This window comes from Melospiza georgiana, unplaced genomic scaffold (assembly GCF_028018845.1).
Source record: "Melospiza georgiana isolate bMelGeo1 unplaced genomic scaffold, bMelGeo1.pri scaffold_29, whole genome shotgun sequence".
Classification (NCBI taxonomy): Eukaryota; Metazoa; Chordata; class Aves; order Passeriformes; family Passerellidae; genus Melospiza; species Melospiza georgiana.
In genome coordinates, this window is record NW_026652215.1 from 1,121,245 (window position 1) to 1,143,438 (window position 22,194).

General features: G+C 52.6%; 1 protein-coding gene and 1 pseudogene across 1 annotated transcript; both read right to left on the bottom strand.

Moving 5' to 3' along the window:
* Positions 1–22,194, bottom strand: part of LOC131096333 (zinc finger protein 850-like) — a 560,498-nt pseudogene that overhangs the window by 194,902 nt on the left and 343,402 nt on the right.
* LOC131096312 (olfactory receptor 14A16-like) lies at positions 21,170–22,114 on the bottom strand. Its single transcript, XM_058044654.1, has one exon. It carries the CDS (start codon positions 22,112–22,114, stop codon positions 21,170–21,172), a length of 945 nt encoding a protein of 314 aa, XP_057900637.1.

Consider the following 22,194-nt stretch of genomic DNA (forward strand, 5'->3'; position numbering starts at 1 on the left):
ACAAGCAACTGGCATTCCCACCCCAGGGGTGGGCCCATGAAGGCCCAGGGGCTTAAAAGCCAGAGCACGAGGCCAGCCCAGGGTCTGGATCTTGTCTTCCCCTGGGGTTTCTCTGTTAGCGATGCTGGAACCTCAGTAGCTGGTACCTATGTGTGTGTCTTTCTATGGATCTTCTGTCTTTCTGTTGTTCTCTATTTCTCCTCCTTCTAATCCTACTTTTCTGGAACATTTTTGGTAACTTCACATGTTAAGGGTTAAAGGTTTTTAGGTTAAATGTGTGGGAATCCAGGGTACAGGGAATATTTCTGTGTCTGCTCTGAGGGGTCCTGACACCCAGAGAAACACTGCCTTTATATTACCCCCATGGAGAGGACTTCCAGGAATTTGAGACAGATTACAATTTACCAAAGTCTGAAATAGATTAGAGGGTAGTATAGCATGTCCCTTGGGTGAGAAATTTAGATTTTGGGATTTTTATTATGATGTAGATAGGAAGCAAGATGGAGGAATTTGGATGTAGTCCCTGTCTTCTTCTTCATCTACTCCATTTTCTGCAGTGTTTGTGGCACAGGGTGATTGGTTAAGGAAAGCACAGTGCAGAGGTTGCAGTGCAAGGAATGAGTATTGGTAGATAAGTAGAAATAATGTACGTTTTAAGAGTTAATTGGGTGAGACAACTTTAAAAGACCTTGAAACCATACATTTTAGAGCCATTTTGAGGTGTTTGTCCAGCGTGCTGAGCCTGGTATGCACAGCATGCAAAACTTTAGAACAGATAACAATAAACAAGAAGCCAAAGACCAAAAAAGTCCTGTGCATCTCCTTTTACCTGGCACAGAACTGCTACAGGAGGGTTTCCCACATCCAGAGAGTCCCCAGAAAGGCCCAGCATAAAACAAACATGATTAACTGGCACCATGACAACATTTATAATAGGTTGTTTTTTCCAAAAAGTTTTTAATGAAGAGTGTTCTCTTCATTAACCAACCATGTGAAATGTGCTGATTAAATTACCAATGAGGTCCACCTGTAGCAAACTAAGGTATAAACGAAGAGGATTGAAAAAAGGGTGGCTTTGAGCCCTTAGACTTGTGATCGGAGTCTGGGTCATCTCTGATTGAATGGTGACATTTTGGGATCTATGGGGGCTTTTGGGGCTCCTTTCTGAACCTCGAGACCCAACAGGAGCTTCTCTAAAAAACTCTTCCTGAAGCTCCCACTGTGCCCATGACAGGAACCCTGTGAGTATCTGGGACATCCTGGCTCTTTGGCAGCCTGGGGACTCCTGGGATGTCACTGTGCTGCCCCCGTGAGTGCCTGTGACAGATCGGTGCCTGTGCAGCCCAGGGTCCCCTGGGATGTCACCATGGAATGGCTGTGACTGCCTCTGACCACAGGGCTCTTTACCATCCCAGAAAGCCCTGAGAGGTCTCCATGGAGCCCCTGCCTCTGCCTGTGACATTCCAGCTCTGGAACAGCCTGGAGACTCTTGGAAAGTCCCCATGGAACCGCTCTGAGGACCTGTGACAAATCTGATCCTTAGCAGCCAACCATCACCAGCCCTCTATTGCTATGGTCAGTTTCCATGGAAACTATCTCCAGCCCCCTGTTGCTATGGTCAGTCCCTTGGCAGCTCCATGGAGACCCCATGGCTGGAGTGGTTGCCATGGACACCAGCTCAGGCCTGTAGCCAGAGCCTGTTACCATTGTCAGCCCCATCCCCAGGCTCATGGGATCCCAGAATCACAGAATTGGCCAAGCTGGGAGGGACCCATCAGGATCCTCCAGTCCAACTGCTGGCCCTGCACAGGACACCCCAACAATGCCAGCCTGGGCCTGGCAGCGCTGTCCAAACGCTGCTGCAGCTCAGAGAGCCCTGGAGCTGGGACCCTTCTTTGGGGAGCCTGGGCAGGGCCCCAGCAGCCTCTGGGCAAAAACCTTTTCCTGACATCCAACCGGAGCCTGCCCTGACTCAGCTGCAGCCGTTCCCTCCACTCCTGTCCCTGGGCACCAGAGGGAAGAGGTTCCCACAGCCCCAGCCAGGGACCCGCTCCCAAGGCTGATGCCATGGCCACCAGGGCTGGGACCAGCTGGGATGCTCGGTTTCCAGGGGCCAGGGTTCAGGAATGGGATTCCCCAATTTCCTGCTCTTGCTAAAACCGTGCTGCCCTCGCTGCCCTCCCACCTCCCATGGAAACCACAAAGGCAAAGATCCCGGTCTGGGATAAGAACAATTTATTGGGAACAACAATGATATAAGGAACGAATGGAACAGAAACAATATTGATAACAGAGTGTATAAATAAAACTGTTTACAGGGAAAACTAAAACACAACTTACTGGGTCTGCCTTGCCACGTATTTCCTCGTGCCTGGAAAGCACACTCTTCTCCTCAGGGACAGAGAGAGAGACAGAGAGAGTGTCCCTTTCCTGTCCCTGGCAATGACCTGAGGTTGGAGTGAATGTAATGACACAGTCATTGCCAGACCCTCATGTTCTTCCATCCCACATCATGTCATTGGCAGAGGCAGGAAAAGGGACAGGTGTCTTCCTAGCATGGATCCGAAGGAAAAATGGATCACCAGGGCTCTTCCCAACATGGATCCTCCAACTATGGATGAAGTTGGGGCAGTGCACAAAAGTCCTCCTGCATTGGGGCATTGGCAGAGCTTCCCTTCCAGGTGCCTCCGTTGGTGTCTGGTTAAGACAGAGATCTGGGTGAAGCTTTTCCCACACTGGGGACACTCGTAGGGCCTCTCCCCAGTGTGGATGCGCCGGTGCCTGATGAGGTTGGAGTTGTGCTTGAAGCCCTTCCCGCACTCAGGGCAGCGCAAGGGCCTCTCATCCGTGTGAATCCGCTTGTGCCGGAGAAGACTGGAGCTGCTCTGAAACCTCTTCTGACACTGGGGACACTCGTAGGGCCCCTTCCCAGTGTGGATGCGTTGATGTATGACAAGGGCAGAGCTGGAGCTGAAGCCCTTCCCACATTCCCCACACTCATAGGATCATTCCCCAGCGTGGATCCTCTGGCTGATCAGAGTGCTGCTCTGCCTGAAGCTCTTCCCACACTCGAAGCACTTGTGGAGCTTGTGCCCATCATGAAGCTGCCCCTGGACTACCAGCTCCAAGTTCTGGCTGAAGCTCTGTCCACCTTCCTGGCTCAGGGTGGGTCTTTCCTCCTCAGAGAACCCTGGGTTGGGTTTGGAGCACCTCCTCCTCATGGGGGATCTCCAGGGCTTTTCCTCCCCATTGGATTCTTTTCCCATGGAGCCACTCAAACCGGTCTCTTCCATGTAGTTTTGCTGTGGGGATTTGTCGTCCCTTATCTTGATCCTCAGCTCCTTCTCTGGTAGAGTAAGGACAAGCACAGGATGGGATTTCCCTCCGTGAAGAGGGATGGGGAAGGAGATCCCCACAGTGCATTCCCAGCAGGATGGCGTTGGCAGCGGGGTTGTCCTGCATAGAGGGGATATTCTGGGCTGGGAGATGGAGCAGGAGAGAGGGGGAAAGGGGCACTGACTTCCTCCTCACCTGCCTGGGTGTCCTGGGGCATCCTCATCTGCCTTGAGGTGTCTTCCGCCATCTGGCCAAGTTTTAGGAACGGGATATTCCTAAAACAAGGGAGGAAAACAAGGGATGAGTACAATCAGTTTTGTACTGATTTAAAGGCAAACCTGAGGAAGAGTCTAAGCCAGAATTCCAATTCAGTAACAAAATAAGGATCAAGGCAACGATACAGAAACACTGCCTTAAACTGACAGAGTCAGGATATAACCTGACACCCTGTTGTTCAGGGTGGTGGCAGCAGTCCCAGTAAATGGTGGTTGCAGTCCTGTTGGAGAGATGAACACTATTCTGTCAAAGCAGTGATCCTGTAGAAGGGTCTGGTCTTCCTCTGGAGGTCCAGTGGTGGTTATGGAGCTCTTGTCCTCTGGCAATCAAGTAGGCAAGCTGCTCCTGGTGCAGCAAAGCGTCAGCTTATATCCAGGTAGGAATGCTTGGATCCTCCCCCTGGGTGGAGCATCCCACAATGGGAGGATGGAATTTTATCAGTTCTGCAGTGACACTCAATGGCCCATTCACAGAAGATATCTCCCCTGGAGGGCGTTATCAGGGCTGAGTCATGGAAGAGATAAAGAACACTGCCCCACCTGTTTATAGCAGTTGCTGAAGGTGGGGATTGAAAACATGCATTTGGTTACATCTTGCATTGCAACCTGAAACAGTGGGGCAATCCCTGCTCAGGGGGTGAACACCACCCCCCTTACCCAAACTGGCTTAGCTGTAAAATTCCCACCCTGGGAATGCCACGCATACAGGGGACAATGTCACACTTGGCCCCCTCCAGGGGAAGTCTGTTTCACAGGCTGGGGGACTTTTCCAAATGTTAGAATAATTTTTCTCTTTGTCCCTGTCACCTTTGTGACAGCTACGCATAGCTTCCCCTTTTTTTTCATAATCCGTATTGGGCCTATTTTCCACTTTTCTTTTTTTAGAATGTGCCAGCAGCTGAGCTGGAGCTGTGCAGGACCAAAGGAATTTGGATTTGCCACAAAATAGCTTCTATTGTAAGTTTATAAAATTTTGGGATTTATTTGCCTTTCCATCACAAGTGACTTGTGGGAAGAGTAAATTCAAGGCATTTTATCTACGGTCAATTTTGATTTCTGACAAAAAACAACATTAATTTGTCTGGTGCCCAGGGGATGCTTGTGAAGCCTCTGTTCCTCTCGCCCTGGGAGATGCCTGGGGGGGGGTTTCCCTGTCCCTGTCACCCCAGGCCATTCCCCAGGAGGTCTCCATCATTGTCACTCTGAGGGATGCCTGGGGGGGTTCTCCGTCCCTCTCACCCCTGTGCCAGGGGGTACTCAGGGCAGTCTCTGTCCCTCTCAGCCCAGGGGATGCTCGGGGGTCTCCATCCCTCTGGCCTCAGGCAATGCCTGTGCAGGGCTGGGGACCAGGGGCTCTGTGTCCCTCTCTCCGCTGAGGGTGCTTGGGGCTGGGGGGCTCTCCGACCTTCTCACACCTGGGGAGGCCGGGGGGGGTCTCTGTCCCTCTCAGCCCTGCTGTGACCCCACCCAAACATCATCGGGCTCAGAGGGACAGAGACACCCCCAAACCCCCAGAAGGGCTGAACCTGGGATTTGGTTTGGGACTGAGGATTTAGGAAGGGGCTGGAATTGGGGCTGGGATTGGAGTTGGGGCTGAGATTTGGATTAGAGCGGGGATTGGGGTTAAAGCTGGACATGGGATTGGCTTTAGGGCTGGGGTTGGGATTGGGTCTTGGGATAGACGAGTCTGAAACTGGGATGAGATTAAATACAGAACTATAAGTGTGTCTAAATGTGGAGTGAGACTGAGACCAGGATCAGGTTTGGGTTTGAGCTCACCGAGAGTGGGACAGAGGGGATGTTAAGGTGGGAAGGTTTGGGGAAAATCCTGGTTTGGGGAAAGATAAGGTGTGAATGCCTTTGGTTGGGGATTCCTCCCACCCACGTCCATTTCTATAAGTCACCTGATGTCCCAAAATAAAGAGTAAATAAAAAAAGCCACCAGGAGTTTCCCATTTCCAGTCTCATCCCTCTTGGGTTATGGTTGGTCCCCCATCTCAGGGCTTCTGGGGATCCCATGGGTCCTGGGGATCCCCCCTCTCCAGGGTCCTGCTTTTGGATTCTGGGAGGTTCTGGGGTCCCAAGGTTCCCCTCTCCAGCCTCAACCAGTCCAGCCACTTGGGGTTCCCCCTTCTTTCTACCACCCTGTCCTGGTTTAGGGCAAATTTGGTTGAAACCCTCCAAAAGGAGTTTCCTCTAGAATGCCGATTCAGCAGCCCCACCCTCAGCCAGTTTGGGAAAATATTTCCTTAGAGGAAAGTGGAAAAAAAATATTACTTTACAGGCAAAGCATTTACCAGCACAAAAATTGAACAATATTAAGCAAAAAAAACTCTTGCTGCTCCAAAATATATGACAAACTCTGAAAGTTCCTCCTTGGGTGGTAGCTCCGCACACTCAGTGTCTTATCAGTGTCTTATCAGTCTCTTATCAGTCCTTCCAACACTGGAAATGCTGTGGCCCAGGCTCAGCCAGGTGGGCCACAGGTGGGAGCTGCCCGTGGTGTTCTGGCTGTTCAGTGCAGAGCAGATTTAAACAGCTCCAAAGAAAAAGAAAAACCACAGTCCAGGGAACTTCTCTGCCTCAGCGAGCTAAAAACTAACTAAAAGCAAAGGAGAGCTCTGTCCTGCTGTCTGTCCATCCAGCAGCTGGAATGTAGAGGAATGCAGTGTATGAAAACAAACTGCTGCTTCTTCCTCCTCCCCTTCGCTCTCAGAACCAGCCTTAAAGGTGCAGAACTCATTTCTGGGCTAAACAGACGGATGGGGTACGAGCATCATGAAGTCACCCCAGGACACCCCTGTCAGGGTCAGGGGGTCCCGTCCCCGCCTCATCTCCGGGCTGCCGGGGGTCCCCCAGCTCCGGTATCGCCCCTTTCCCTCTCCCTGCCCCGGGGGTCCCCCGTTCCACAGCCCCGGCTCTCACGGGGATCCCCAAAACCAATGTCCCGCCCCGTCGGTACCGGGCCATCCCCACGTGGACCCCTGGGACCCTCCGAGGGGCGATCGCGGCTCCTCTGCCCCCGAAAAAGCTCCTCTTGGGGAGCCCGGGGATATCCGGGGCTCGAGTCCGGGATCTGCCGGCTCCGAACACTCTCCAAAAAATCCTCCTGGAGACCCCTGGCTGGAGCCGGGGCGAGCTCGGCCTCCGCCCTCCCCTGCGGCTCGGGTCTGGGGCGATGCTCCCGGGGCAGGGGGTGCTGCAGGCTCGGCGTGCGGGCGCTGCGAGCGCCGCGATTCTCCCGCTCCTGCTCCTCCTCTCCCTCCTCTTCCTCCCGCATTTCCTCCGCTGCCAGCCCGGACCTCCCTTTCCCACCGCTCTGCCCCGCGGCCCCGCAGCACCGGCTGCTGGGTGGGGGAGCCCCCGATCGGCCCCAGGGCTGGGCAGGGGCTCGGGGACCCCCCCGGGGCGGATCCGTCCCCCGGCCCGAGCCCCAAATTCCGCTCCGGGGCCGCCGGGCTCTGCGGACCCGCCTGGCAACCGGGGAGTCATCAGAGAGAAAAGCTCTGGTTGGCTGGAAATTGTTTACCGCGTCCTCTGATTGGCTGGAATTGTAAAAGGCGCTACGCCCTGCGGGTGTTGCTGGCAGCTGCGGATTCCTGGCGGGAGCCTTTTCCCATTTCTTTCTGTGCTCTGAGACCTCTTTCCTTTTTCTTTCTCTCTTTGAGACCTCTTCCCGCTTTCTTTCTCTCCCTTTCTCCTCCTCATTTCTTGTTCCGTTCAGTCCACGCTCAATAATCGCCGGTTGCTTTCCCACGCTCTCATTCGGTCCTTCACTGGGGTAGAGGCGTCTCTCCCTCGCGGGGTCGTAATCCATGGACAGGGTCCCTTCCCACCCCAGTCCTTCCAGGACTCGCTTCTATTTCCTCCCTCCCTTTGCTTCCAGAGGGGAAGGTGCTGGAAAATGTCCATCAAAGCCACCTTTGCTGTGTGCTCTGGGAGCCCACAGAGCTGCTGAATCTACTCCCCTTGGGAGAGAAGCTCCTTGGGAGGCACGGCAGGAGCAGCACCCTGGGAGCCTCGGGAACGCCCCTCTGGGATCCACGGCACACACTGCCAGGGTCTGGAATTCCAGTTCTCAGCTATGAAAAGATGTTCCTGCCCTTGAGGGCAAAGCTGTCAAGAAGGAGCCAAAAGTGGAGCAGGATCTTACAGTGGCATTTCACTGCGAGCCTTCATAACTTCCCCCATGGTTGTTGTAGCTCCTGAATTGGGAATTAAATCTGGGCACGGTCATTGGTGTGAGCTGCCCTGGGTCAAGGGAGACACTGAGAGAGAAACAGAGCAGGCAAAGAGAGGCAGGAGAGAAAGGAGGGCACGAACACAGTCAGCTGAGAAGGTGGCACTCTGAAAACAGACCAGAACTGACTGAAAAGGAATATAACAGAAAGGAGTAATTTTGCACCTTTTATTTACTATCAAAATACAATTTCTTCCTCTTCTCACAAACCTCTTGCCAGTGTCATTCAGCAGGGCTGTCAGAAAGTCCTTCATTCTGGGTGGATGTTCCAGGCTGCAGCCACAAGGAAAGAGGGAATGGGGATTTTCCTGCTCCTGGGGAGTTTGACATCCTCAGCTGAGGAGAGGAGGAGACACCAGAAGAAAAGGGCAGCTGGGCTTCACCCTTCCACAGGAAAAACGGGGGAGGGAATCTCTCATCCTGTCTGCTGCTGCTCCCACAGGGATGTGAGGGCTGATCCCAGAGCCCCAGTGGTCACAGTCAGGGCTGCCCTCAGGGAATGCTCGCCTGGTATTGAGGGGCAGCGTGGGAGCATGTTATGGTTTGACACTGGCACAATGCCAGTGCCCCCATGAAAATTCCCTCTCCCTGGCATCTGCTGTGAGGTGGTACCCGGGAATAAGAAAAGCAGGCTCCTGCTTAGGGAAAAAAGGGGAAAAAAAAACTTTATTAACTAAACTACAAAAAACTAAACCACAAAAGAAAAAAAAAAAAAAAAAAAAAACAGAAAACACAAGGCAAATGAAAACTACACAGAAACACTTCCCCCTCCTCCTCCAGATCCCCAGTACAATTACATTTCCCAAAATTATCCACACTCGGTCTGGCACCACCCTTTAGAAAATCAAATCTTCAGATCATGAAGATTAGACGGAGTCCTTCCTTGTGCCACGGACTTCTTGTCACAATTAGCACCGCCCGGAGTCCCGCTATCTCGTGACATCTTCTTTCCATGCCAAGGTGCTCTCACCACCAGGCATGGGATGAGGCACAGGCCTGCTTTCAGGGTGGACCATTTAAGGATGCCTCGTCTCGTTCCAAGCAGAGCACACTCTCATCTCTGGGACCTTTGTCCCCCCCATTTCTTCTATACCCCCTGGGGCCAAGGGGTCTCAACACCGAACTCTCTTGGCTCCGAGCCCCCGCTTCCCCCTGCAATGCAGCCTCTGTATCACCAGGAAACAGTCCATGGATCTACAACAAAAGAGTCCAGCAAAGTTGCCACTCCATCTTCCCCCATTCCTTCAACATCTCTCTTTCTCTTTGCCAGACCCCCTTACTGGCCTGTTTCTTCCTTCATCCTCCACTCTTATCCCTTTTCTAGGAAAGGTAATGTTCTGTGAAGTTTTCATTATCCACAAGGGTTAAAAGCTCTCCCAAGCAGCTGGGCTGCTCACAGCCCCGCCCCTTCTCCTCCCAGCCGTGCTGCCAACAAATGATATCAAGTTTCAAGGTAACAGTTCAAGCACAGGCTGCATTCTCTCTCTGTCTCCAAAAGGAGGGGGGGGGGGGCGGTAAACAGGTTGCTCGGTGCCCCCTCCACCCTTCCACCGAGTCCGGCCTACCGTAGGTGGACCACGTGGCTTTCCCCTCCCCCAGCCCAGCCAGCAACTGGGCCCGGGGAGAGACCCAACTCCTTCCCGCCGGAAATCCAAAGAGAGCTCTGAAGGACAAGAGCCCTGCTTCTAACTCCTTGGGTTTGTGGTCTCAAGAGGCGGATCCAATGCCCCACTGGTCAAACCAGGTGCTGATCTAAAAATCCGAACACCCATTGGTGACCACAGCAAAAACAACATATCCCAGATGTCCCATTTCCAGTCAAACCACGAGAGAGCACCTGGATCTTGGGGCACCCAGCTGCTCCCCATGTTTGGAGGTGCCTGAGGAGGGCTGGAACAACGCCAGGGACATCCTGCAGTGACATCCCCTGTCCTGCCCTGGGTGAGCTCAGTCCCAAACCTGACCCTGATCCTGGTCTCAATCTCACTCCACGTTTAGACACACTCACAGTTCTGTATTTAATCTCATCCCAGTGCCAGATTTGTCTAGCCCCAGACCCAATCCCAACCCCAGCCCTAAAGCCAATCCCATGTCCAGCCTTAACCCCAATCCCAGCTCTAATCCAAACATCAGCCCCAACTCCAATCCCAGCCCCTTCCTAAATCCTCAGTCCCAAACCAAATCCCAGGTTCAGCCCTTCTGGGGCTTTGGGGGTGTCTCTGTCCCTCTGAGCCCGATGATGTTTGGGTGGGGTCACAGCAGGGCTGAGAGGGACAGAGACCCCCTCAGCCTCCCCAGGTGTGAGAAGGTCGGAGAGCCCCCCCAGCCCCGAGCACCCTCAGCAGTGAGAGGGACACAGAGCCCCTGGTCCCCAGCCCTGCACAGGCATTGCCTGAGGCCAGAGGGATGGAGACCCCCCGAGCATCCCCCAGGGTGAGGGGACAGAGACCCCCGAGCATCCCCTGGGCTGAGAGGGACAGAGACTGCCCCAAGCACCCCCTGGCACAGGGGTGAGAGGGAGGGAGAACCCCCAGGCATTCCCTGGGTGAAAATGATGGAGACCCCCTGGGGAATGGCCTGGGGTGACAGGGACAGGAAAAACACCCCCAAACCCCTGCCAAGCATCCCCCACGGCGAGAGGCACAGAGACCCCCGGAGCATCCTCTGGGCACTGGACAAAATAAACTTGGTAGAAATCAAACTTGACTCTGCATTAATCACTTTGATGAATATATCCTCTTCCCACAAGTAACTTGTGATAAAAATGCAAACAAATCCCAAACATGAATAAACTGACAATCCAAGCAGTGATGTGGCAATTCCAATATTCATTGCTTCCTTCACAGCTCCAGCTCAGGAGCTGGCAGGTTCCGATAAAATGAAAGTGGAAATTTGGCCCAATACAGATTATGAAAAGGAAGGGAAAGCTCTGTGATGCTGTCACAAAGGTGACAGGGATATGGAGAAAAATGATTGTCACATTTGGTAAAGCCCCCAAGCCTGGGAATTCAGGACTTATTCAGAAATTTAGCTACTTGAGCTGGGCTTCTTGTGGGACTTTCAGCCGCCTTGTGTTCCTCATCATGGGGTGAATGAACCTTTTCAGTCTCACTGGTAACATTTGCTCCGTTTCCTCCAGTGATTTTAACAACTTTATAAGGAAAGACAGCAAATTATTTTCTTTGCACTGGCCACTCACAAAAGCCATTTTCGTCATCATTTCTCCCATAAAGAAATAAAGCTTTTATAAGCTCCATAAGCTCCCCAGGAGGAAGGAGGGACTGTGTCCAAGTTTGCAAGAGTTCTTCCAGAAAGAACAACAACCTCCTCAGTGGAGGGAACCATGCTGTTGTCAAAGGCACTTGGAGTGAGAGAACAGTGCCTAAACTCACTGTGCCAAAATAATATGGCAATATGGTCAAGAAAATTGTTAGAGAGATGTCTCTGCCCCAATTAAGGTGCAAACGCGACCAAATCCAAAATGGATTTTATTGAAGAGTAAATGTGAGGTAGAGAGATGGAAAGAAAGAGAAAAGATGAGAGAGCAAGGGAGTGACAAGGGACAGAGACCTCCCCTGGGGCAGGGCAAGTGTGACATTGTCCCCTGTATGCCTGGCATTCCCAGGGTGGGAGTTTTACAGCTGAGCCAGTTTGGGTAAGGGGGGTGGTGTTCACCCCCTGAGCAGGGATTACCCCACTGCTTCAGGTTGCCATGCAAGATGTAACCAAATGCATGTTTTCAATCCCCACCTTCAGCAATTGCTATAAACAGGCGGGGCAGTGTTCTTTATCTCTTCCATGACTCAGCCCTGATAACACCCTCCAGGGGAGATATCTTCTGTGAATGGGTCATTGAGTGTCACTGCAGGACTGATAAAATTCCATCCTCCCATTGTGGGATGCTTTGCCCAGGGGGAGGATCCAAGCATTCCTACCTGGATATAAGCTGAGACTTGCCACAGAATCACAGAATTTCAAGACTGGAAGAGACCTATAAGATCATCTAGTCCAGCCGATGTTCTAACTGTTCAACTAGATCATGGCAGCAAGTGCCACATCCAGTCTTTTTTTGAATTCTTCAAGGGATGATGCCTCTACCACCTCACTGGGTAAATGATTCCAGTATCTGACCACTCTTGCTGTGAAGTATTTCCTTCTTACTTCTAACTTACATCTGGCTTGACGCAACTTGAGACTGTGTCCTCTTGTTCTATCCGTTGTCTCCCGGAGAAAGAGGCCGACCCCCAGCTCACTACAGCTACCCTTTAGGAAGTTTTAGAGAGTGATGAGGTCGCCCCTTAGTCTCCTTTTCTCTAGGCTAAACAACCCCAGCTCCCTCAGTCGCTCTTCATATGGCTTGTGCTCCAAGCCCCTTACTAGTCTCGTTGCCCTCCTCTGGACACGCTCAAGTAACTCGATGTCCCTCCTAAAGTGAGGGGCCCAGAAGTGGATACAATACTCCAAGTGAGGCCTCACCAGTGCCGAGTACAGGGGAAGAATGACGTCTCTGCTCCTGCTGGCCACTCCATTTCTGATACTGGCCAGGATGGCATTGGCCCTCTTGGCTACCTGGGCACACCACTGGCTCATATTCAATCGACTGTCAACCAGCACCCCCAGGTCCCTTTCCACCTGGGCACTATCCAGCCACTCCATCCCCAGCTTGTATCGGTACAGGGGATTATTATGGCCGAAGTGCAATACTCGGCGCTTGGACTTACTGAAGCTCATCCCGTTTGATTCTGTCCATATGTCCAGCCTTTCCAAGTCTCTCTGAAGAGCCCTACACCCCTCTAGAAGATCTACACTCTTTCCCAATTTAGTGTCATCAGCAAATTTAGTAATAAAAGACTCTAAGCCCTCATCCATATCATCAATAAAAATATTGAACAGAACTGGCCCCAACACAGACCCCTGAGGGACACCACTCGTGACTGGTTGCCAGCTGGATGTGACACCATTCACCACCACTCTCAGGGCCCGGCCATCCAGCCAGTTCTGAACCCAGCAAAGGGTATTCCTATCCAGACCACGGCCAGCTAGCTTGTGTAGGAGTATGCTATGGGATACAGTGTCGAAGGCCTTGTTGAAATCCAGAAAAACAACATCTACAGCCTTCCCTGCATCCACTAGCCGGGTTACCTGGTCATAAAAGGTGATCAGGTTAGTCAGACATGATCTACCCCTCCTAAATCCGTGCTGGCTGGGTCTGATACCCTGGCTGTCCTGCAAATTTTGCATAATGGCGCGTAATATAAGGTGTTCCATTATTTTTGCCAGGTATAGAGGTCAGGCTGACTGGTCTATAATTGCCAGGATCTTCCTTTGCACCTTTTTTGTGAATGGGTATCACATTGGCCAGCTTCCAGTCATCCGGAACCTCACCAGTAAACCATGACTGTTGGTAAATGATAGAGAGTGGCTTTGCAAGCTCATTTGCCAGCTCTCTCATTACCCTGGGGTGGATCCCGTCTGGTCCCATAGATTTATGAATATCCAAGCGTTTCAATAGTTCTATGACAGCCTCCTCTTGGATAATGTGGGGACCATTCTGCTCCCTAAAACCATCAACCAGCCCAGACGGACGGGAGTCTTGAGGGCAAGTCATCTTCCCATTAAAAACTGAGGCAAAATAGGCATTAAACACTTCTGCCTTCTCCTCGTCTGCAAATACTAACTTCCCACCTTTGTCCAGTAAAGAACAAAGGCTGGTCCTACCTTTCTTCCTACCATTAATATATTTATAAAAACATTTTTTATTATCCTTAACAGTAGTCGCCATCCTGAGTTCAAACTGAGCTTTGGCCTCCCTAATTTTTTTCCTGCATACTCTAGCAGCCCTCTTGAATACTTCCTTGGAGACCTGACCCTTCTTCCAACTCTGGTACCTTCTCTTTTTATTCTTAAGTTCCTCCAAGATCTCCTTTCCCAGCCAGGCTGGACGTTTGCCCTGTTGACTGATCTTTTGGGATACAGGAATGGTTTGTTCCTGCGCCCTCAAGATCTCTGCCTTGAAGTAAGCCCACCCTTCCTGAACTCCTTTATTTTTAAGGGCTGCTTCCCAAGGGACACTCTGAATTAATCTCTTAAACAGGCCAAAGTCCGCCCTCCAGAAGTCCAGTGTACGAGTTTTACTGGTGTTCTTCCTGACTTCGCCAAGTATTGAAAACTCTATTATTTCATGATCACTCTGCCCCAAACGACCTCCAACCATCACATCTCCCACCAGCCCATCCCTATTTGTAAATAACAGATCTAATGTAGTCCCTTCCCTGGTGGGTTCATCTACCAGCTGTAACAAAAAGTTGTCCTCCATAGTTTCTAAGAATTTTCTGGACTGCCTCTTTACTGCTGTATTAAGTTCCCAGCAGATATCTGGTAGATTAAAATCACCAACAAGAACAAGGGTTCATGATCTTGAAACATTGCACAACTGCTTATAGAATTAGTCGTCTACTTCTTCTTCTTGATCGGGTCGACAATAACAGACTCCCAATATGATGTCGGCGTTGTTGGCCTTCCCCTTGATTCTTATCCATAAACATTCAACTCCTTCTTCCTTTGTTTCAATTTCAATGGCATCAAAGGTTTGCTTAACATAAAGGGCTACGCCACCTCCTCTTCTTCCTTTCCTATCTCTCCTGAAGAGTCTGTATCCAGCCAATGTAGTACTCCAGTTATATGAGTCATCCCACCACGTTTCCGTGATGGCAACTACATCATAGCTTTGCAGTTGTACCATGGCCTCCAGCTCTTCTTGTTTATTGCCCAAACTGTGTGCATTGGTATACATGCACCTCATCTGGGCAACTGAGTTCACCCCTATCTTACCCTTGCAATTCTTGGGCCTGTTTCCAGTTAGCTCAGCTGGTTCCCCTTCCCCCTTCAAACTTAGTTTAAAGCTCGCTCAATGAGGTCTGCCAGTTCATGAGCTAAAATCCTTTTGCCCTTAACGGAGAGGTGTACCCCATCTGATTCCAGCAAAGAAGATGCTGTAAAAGTTTCGCCATGATCATAAAATCCAAAATTATGGCGATGACACCAACCCTTAAGCCACTTGTTGATGATACGGATTCTTCTGTTTCTTTCATCGTTATCCTCCGCCACCACAGGGACTGAGCACAACACTACCTGTGCTCCTGCCCTGTCAATTACCTGACCCAGTACCTTAAAGTCCTTTCTGATTGCCTTAACGCTCCTCTTCTTGATCTCATCACTGCCAGCCTGGAGTATCAGCAGTGGGTAATAATCAGAGGGCTGAATCAGTCCAGGAAGTCTCTCAGTAATATTTTGTACCCGGGCCCCAGGGAGGCAACAAACTTCCCTGTGGGATGGGTCTGGTCGACATATAGGGCCTTCAGTTCCCTTCAAGAGGGAATCACCTACAACGATTACCCTTCTTTTCTTCTTGGTACTAGAGGTAATAATTCGTGTTGCAGGTGAATCATAATTAGGGGGTTCACTAGGCAGACAATTCACTCCTAAACCATCTAGTTGTATCTCTGGATCCAAAATCTCATACCTGTTCTGAAGTGTTACTTGGCTGGATGATGGAGGGGGGCAGGTCTTTTCATTTTTACCACCCCGCACAGGGACCCGTTTCCATTCCTCTTCATCCACCAGATGCCCTTCTATCGTCTGAGAGTGGTAGGCATATAAGTCCTCAGTCTCTTGATTAGTAACCTCCCTTAAAGATGATAGGGCTGAACTCCACCAATCTATCTCCCTTTCACTTTCCCTAATACTCCTTAACCTTTCAACTTCCTCCCTAAGCTCAGCCACCAGTGAAAGGTCATTCACTTGTTCACAGCGCAAGCAGTTTTCCTCCACAGCACTCCCTGATGCCACCAATAAACTCAAACACTCTGGGCAGGGATGGGTCTGTACACTCACGTCCTTTTTGGAGGGCCCAACTTGATCACTTATACCAGCCACAGCTTTTGATCTTGTAGAAACCATTATTAACAAACACCTCAGAAACAACCAGACGGCAGGGGATTCAAAATCCAGAGGTTCAGGAATCCGGGGATTCAGGAAATCCGAGAGTTTAGGAATCCAAGGATTCCAAAATCCGAGGTTACAGGAGTCCAGGGGTTCAAGAATGTAGAGATTTGGAAATTCAAGGATTTGGAAATCCGGGGTTTCAGAGTTCCAGGAATTCTCCAGCAGCAAGTCGGCGCCGCAGAGCTGCTAAGGAGGTAGCAGAGACTCTTTGAGGGATGCAGAATGCAGGGAAGGGAGGAGCAAAGCACAGCTCCACAGTACAGCTCCACGACACAACTCCGCGGCACAGCTCCGAAGCTCACCTCCGCGGCCTAGCTCCGTGGCACAGCTCCGCGGCACAGCTCCGTGGCCCAGCTCTGAGGCCGGCTCCGCGGCACAGCTCCGTGGCCCAGCTCCGCGGCACAGCTCCGCGGCACAGCTCCGCGGCACAGCTCCGAGGCCCTGCTCTGCTGCACAGCTCCGCTGCACAGCTCTGCGACACAGCTCCGCGGCCTAGCTCCGAGGCCCTGTTCCGCAGCACAGCTCAGTGCAGGGACACGGTCTTGTCCGCCCCGAGATGACCGAGACAGTAAAGATTTGTTTGTATATTATGAAACTACAGGTATTAAAACCTGTGTCCCTTTCCAGGTAGATATCAGTTGTGTGCCAATGAACAGGCAGTGCCACTTGTGCCCTGAGGTGCCAAACTGGTATTGGATCTCTCTGAGAGCACCTGAGGGAGAGCAGAGCACCTTGCAAGCTGCAGGTCCCTGACAGCCCTGCAGGGCTCCTGTCTCATAAACATCTGCTCTGCTCCAGTCTGAAACAGGGCCCAGCATGGTGCTGGGGTCATCAGAGAGCTGAGGTGCGTGCTGGAATTCAATGTCCTCCCCATCCCTCAGCAGCCCTGCATTTCCCTCCTGCAGCCTTGGTCTCCAGCACAGCCATGGAGGCTCTTTGGGCTCTGGACTGTTGCTGCAGCCCCCAAGGGCAGCTGAGCTCTGCCTTTGGCACAGTCAGGCCTGGCCAGCGCAGGCCATGCTCAGCAATTGCTTGTGTGTGCCTGGCCTTGCTGTCAGCCCCGGCAGCGGCTGCGTGGCCCCTTTGTGGCCCTGTGCTCACCCAGCCATGGTGGCCCAGCCCCTGTGCAGGCCCAGCCCAGGCCAGGAGCATTGCGGCTGGGAACGGCCCCTGTGCCGTGGTGCCCACGGCAGCTTTGGGGCTCTGTGCCCCATGGCCTCCCTGCTGGGCAGCCTCTGCCAGCTCCTGCAGAGCCCGTGGCACCTGTGGAGCTGCACAGACAGCCCTGCCCCGGGCTCTGCTGGCCTCTGGGCCAGCAGAGAGGCAGCCAGGGCTGGCCATGGCCGGGAACAGGCCCTAGGCCTGCAGGAGGATGGAGCTGGGCCACAGCCAAACTCAGCCCAGGCCAAAGCTGGGCTCAGCAGCCAGGGCTGCCAAGGGCTGGGCACAGAGGCTGGTGCTGACAAATGTCCTGGGCCCCCTCCCTGCTCTGTCCATGCCACCAAGGGCACAGAGCAGCCTCCTCTCTGGGCCACTTGCCTGTTTGCAATGCCTTGCACAGGCGCTGGCCCTGCCCCACAAGGCCTGGCCTGAGTCCTGCCCCTGCACACTCAGCCAGGCTGAGATGGACACTGATGGTTTCTGGGCCAGGCTCTCAGAGCCCAGCCCAGCTCCCTGCAAGCTCTGCCAGCTGCCCTGAGCTCTGGGCAGCACCAAGGACCTCTCCCCAGCCCAGCCCAGCCCAGCCCAGCCGGCTCTGGCCCCACAGCTCTGCTCAGGCCAGGCTGCTCTGGGCACTGCCCCATGGCCTCAGCCCCTGGCAAGGGCACAGCAGCAGCTGCAGCTGCCACAGGACTCAGCCCCAGTTATGGGGGAAGGTGCTAGGCCAAGGCCAAAGGAGGCTCCCTGGCTGCCCTGCTCCCCTTGGGCTGAGGTGCTGAGAGCTCTGCAGCCCTTGCTGCCATCCCATCTGCTCAGGGCAGCACAAGAGCTGCAGCCTTGGGGCCTTCAAGAGCTGCTACTGCTCCAGGCCCAGGGCCCATGCCAAAGCTGGGGAAATCACAAAGCTGTGCCCATTTCTGTTCATTGCTGCCCTGATGGGGATGGATCCTCAGACACTTGGAGGTTTCTGATAATGAATTATACTACTCCAGAGGCCTCTTCTTTCTTGATCTCTTCACTTTAGGAATTCAGAAAGAAGAGTGCATAAACAGTCATTCAAAATACCTGAACAAGAAAAGTTCCTGGGAATCATTCAAGGTTTCAGTTCTTAGTGTGGTTGATTAGACAGATTTCAGAAGTGTATTCAAGGTGAATATCCTATAGTGAAAACATTGCAGAGAGTACCGTTTTTTAAAGTTTTCTTTTCCTGTTTCTAGATTGATCTCAGCAATATCCAACTGATATTGACCCCCAGCACCTTCTAATGCAGTCTGAACAGATATGAAAATCAAGACACTTCATGGCTGAAAACCTAGAACACTTTGTCCCTATTCCTCTCCCCATCATTTCCCTCATTCAACCTGGCCCTCCAATGGATCAGGGATGGTGTGGCCAGGAGCACCAGGATTCTGTGATTCTGTGGTGCGGCATTGGAATGGGCTTCCCAGGGAGGTGGGTGAGTCACCACCCCTGGAAGTGTTTAAGGAAAGACTGGATGTGGCACTCAGTGCCATGACCTGGGTGACAAGGTGGTGTTGGGTCCCAGGTTGGACTTGATGCTCTCCAAGGTCTTTTGCAGCCTGGTTGATTCTCTGATGATTGTGGCACTGCAGGACCCTGGGGAAACAAGGAGCCATTGTGACACTGCGGGGCCTGGTGGCACTAAGAGGACCATGGTGACACTGTGTAGGACATGGCAGCACAGAGCCAAGGGGCCATTGGGACACTGTGGGGCTGAATGGAAGCAAGGAGTCCATGGTGCCAGTCTGGGTCCTGGAGGAACCACAGAGGCCACTGTGACACTGCAGGGCCTTGTGGAACTGAGGGGCCATTGTACCACTGCAGAATCAAGAAGACCCTTGGGAGAGCCTGGGGACAATGGTATCAAGGGGCCATTGCACCATTGCAAGGACTCTTGGAACTGAGGGAACAATTGTGACACTGTGGTGCCCCATGGAACCAAGGGTCCTTGGTGACACTGCAGGATCTTGTGTCACCAGAACTCCATTGTGACACTGCAGCAACAAAGAATTCAGTGTGGCACTCTGAGGCCTCAGGGAACCACAGAGGCCACTGCGACCCTGCAGGGCCTTGTGGAACCATGCAGAGCATTGTGACAGAGCAGGACCTGATGTCATGATAGGGCCATTGTGACACTACAGGGCCCCATGGAACCAAGGGGCCAGTGCAGCTCCTCAGGGATTCCTGGAATGAAGAAAATATGTTTGACACCGTGGTGGCCCTTGGAACCAAGAGGCCATTGTGACACTGTGGAACCAAGGAGAGCATTGCTCCACTGCCAGACCTCATGGAACAAAGGATACAATGTGACACTGTAGGGCCTTGGGGGACCAAGGGCCACTGTGACACTGCAGGGCCCAAGGATCCCAGGGAATTTGTGACACCCAGGGATCCCATGGAACAAAATGGGACATTGTGACACTGGAAGACCTCATGGAATCATGGAGACCATGGGGACACTCTGGGGCCTCATGGAACTGTGGTGACACCGAGCTGGCTGGGAATGTAGATCTGCTGGATGGTAGGAGGGCTCTGCCCAGGGCCCTGGAGAAGCCTGATCCGGGCACCAAATCCAACAAGGTGAGGTTTAACAAGTCCAAGGTCCTGCACATTGGCCACAACAACCCCTGCAGCAATACAGGCTGGAGACAGAGTGGCTGGAGAGCAGCCAGGCAGAAAGGGACCTGGGGGCACTGATGGACAGCAGGCTGGACATGAGCCAGCAGTGTGCCCAGGTGGGCAAGAAGGCCAATGGCTCCTGGCCTGGATCAGGAATGGTGTGGCCAGAAGGAGCAGGTCAGGGATTCTTCCCCTGTGCTTAGCACTGCTTGGGCAGCACCTCGAGTGCTGTTTGCAGTTCTGGGCCCCCAATTTAGGAAGGACATGGAGGGGCTGGAGCGTGTCCAGAGAAGGGTAACAAGGCTGGGGAAGGGTCTGGAACACAAGTCCTGTGAGGAGTGACTGAGAGAGCTGGGGTTGTTTTCCCTAAAGAAGAGGAGGGTCAGGGGAGAAAAAGCAGTGTGAGGGCACAGGTAGGACTTGATGATATCCATGGCCTCTTCCACCTTTGCTGATTCTGGGATTCTCTGAAACCACCCTTGGAGCAGTTGCACGATGAGCCCTGGGCCTCCTCTTGAGAAGCTCCAGCAGCCCAGGTCCCTCAGCTTCTCCTGCCAGCCCCAAAGCCCATCCTGTCAGTCCTGCAGAGCCTCTGCAGCTCCTCCTCACTGCCCAGAACAGGGAGCCCCAGAGCCAGACACAGCAGCCCAGATGTGCCCCCCTGGCCTGGGGTGCCTCTGGCAAGGGAGCAGCACCAGTCACTGCAGGAGCCTGCAGACAATTCCTGCAGCACTTGTAGGATGATCCTGCTGCCCAAGGGACGTTCCCATGGTGCCAAGTCAGGAACTGCAATGGGGAGTGGGGCTAGAGAGGAAAGGGCAAACAGGAATGGGCTGTTTGCAGGGGAGGGAACAGGGGTGGGCAATAGGAAGAAATTTGTAGCAGGAAGAGTAAAGAAATCAAAGGTGAAGCAAAGGAAATGCTCAGGGCAGTTTGGGGGTGGGAGCCAGGCAGCCCTGGCTCTGAGCAACAGCGTCTGCAGTGGGACAGGAAACTCCCAGCTGATGGGAACAAACTTTCTGGCTGACTGCAGAGGCCAGGACAAAGCTGAGTGGTTTCCCTGGTGTCCCCAAGCCCTTACTGGCCTTAGGGGCTGATGGCAGGGCCACGGCAGCAGCAGTGGCAACACCAAGTGCTGCTGCTGCTGGGCACAGCTGCTGGGCCAGCCCTGATCTGCCCCCAGCTCTGCACATAGGCATTGCTGCACTGTGCAGATAAGGCAACAAAGGGGGATCTCCAGGGAAAATTTTTCTGGAGTGTGGCAGTGACGTGCTATGTTTATGATAGCATCAAATGAAATAAATAGTTTATTTCATTTAAAGCTATCAAGAGCACAGCTCCTCACTGACACAGTCTGTGGGTCACTATGAAAGTGTGGAGAAACAAAATAAAATATGGCAAAATTGATGGCTTTCGTTAAGGGGCAACATTAAAAAAAGGTAAACAATGAAAAAGAAGCTCTAAAATGAAACCAACAAGAATTATGAAAGAGAACTTTTATTACAAGTTAATTTCAGAAACTGTCCATCCGTTTAATGCTTTGTCTAGTCATCAGTCTCCAGACTGCAGCCTTGAGCTCCTGGTTCCTCAGGCTGTAGATGAGGGGGTTCAGGGTTGGAGGCACCACCGAGTACAGAACTGACAGGGCCAGATCCAGGGGTGGGGACGAGATGGAAGAGGGTTTCAGGTAGGCAAAAAAGCCAGTGCTGATGAACAGGGATACCACGGCCAGGTGAGGGAGGCAGGTGGAAAAGGCTTTGTGCCGTCCCTGCTCAGAGGGGATCCTCAGCACGGCCTTGAAGATCTGCACATAGGAGAAAACAATGAACACAAAACAACCAAAGGCTAAGGATGCACCAACCACAAGGAGCCCAAGTTCCCTGTGGTAGGATTTGGAGCAGGAGAGCTTGAGGATCTGTGGGATTTCACAGAAGAATTGACCCAGGGCATTGCCTTTACACAGGGGCAATGAAAATGTATTGGCTGTGTGCAGCAGAGCATTGAGAAAGGCACTGGCCCAAGCAGCTGCTGCCATGTGGGCACAAGCTCTGCTGCCCAGGAGGGTCCCATATTGTAGGGGTTTGCAGATGGACACGTAGCGGTCATAGCACATGACGGTCAGGAGGAAAACCTCTGCTGAGAAGAAAAACAAAAACAGAAACAGCTGTGCAGCACATCCTGTGTAGGAGATGTCCATGGTGTCCCAGAGGGAATTGTGCATGGCTTTGGGGACAGTGGTGCAGATGCAGCCCAGGTCGCCGAGGGCCAGGTTGAGCAGGAAGAAGAACATGGGTGTGTGCAGGTGGTGGCCGCAGGCTACGGCGCTGATGATGAGGCCATTGCCCAGGAGGGCAGCCAGGAAGATGCCCAGCAAGAGGCAGAAGTGCAGGAGCTGCAGCTGCCGCGTGTCTGCCAATGCCAGCAGGAGGAAGTGGCTGATGGAGCTGCTGTTGGACATTTGCTGTGTCTGCACATTTCGACCTACAGAAAGAGAAAATACAGGGACAACTGGGGGGAGATTTCTCACAGAAAAGGCAG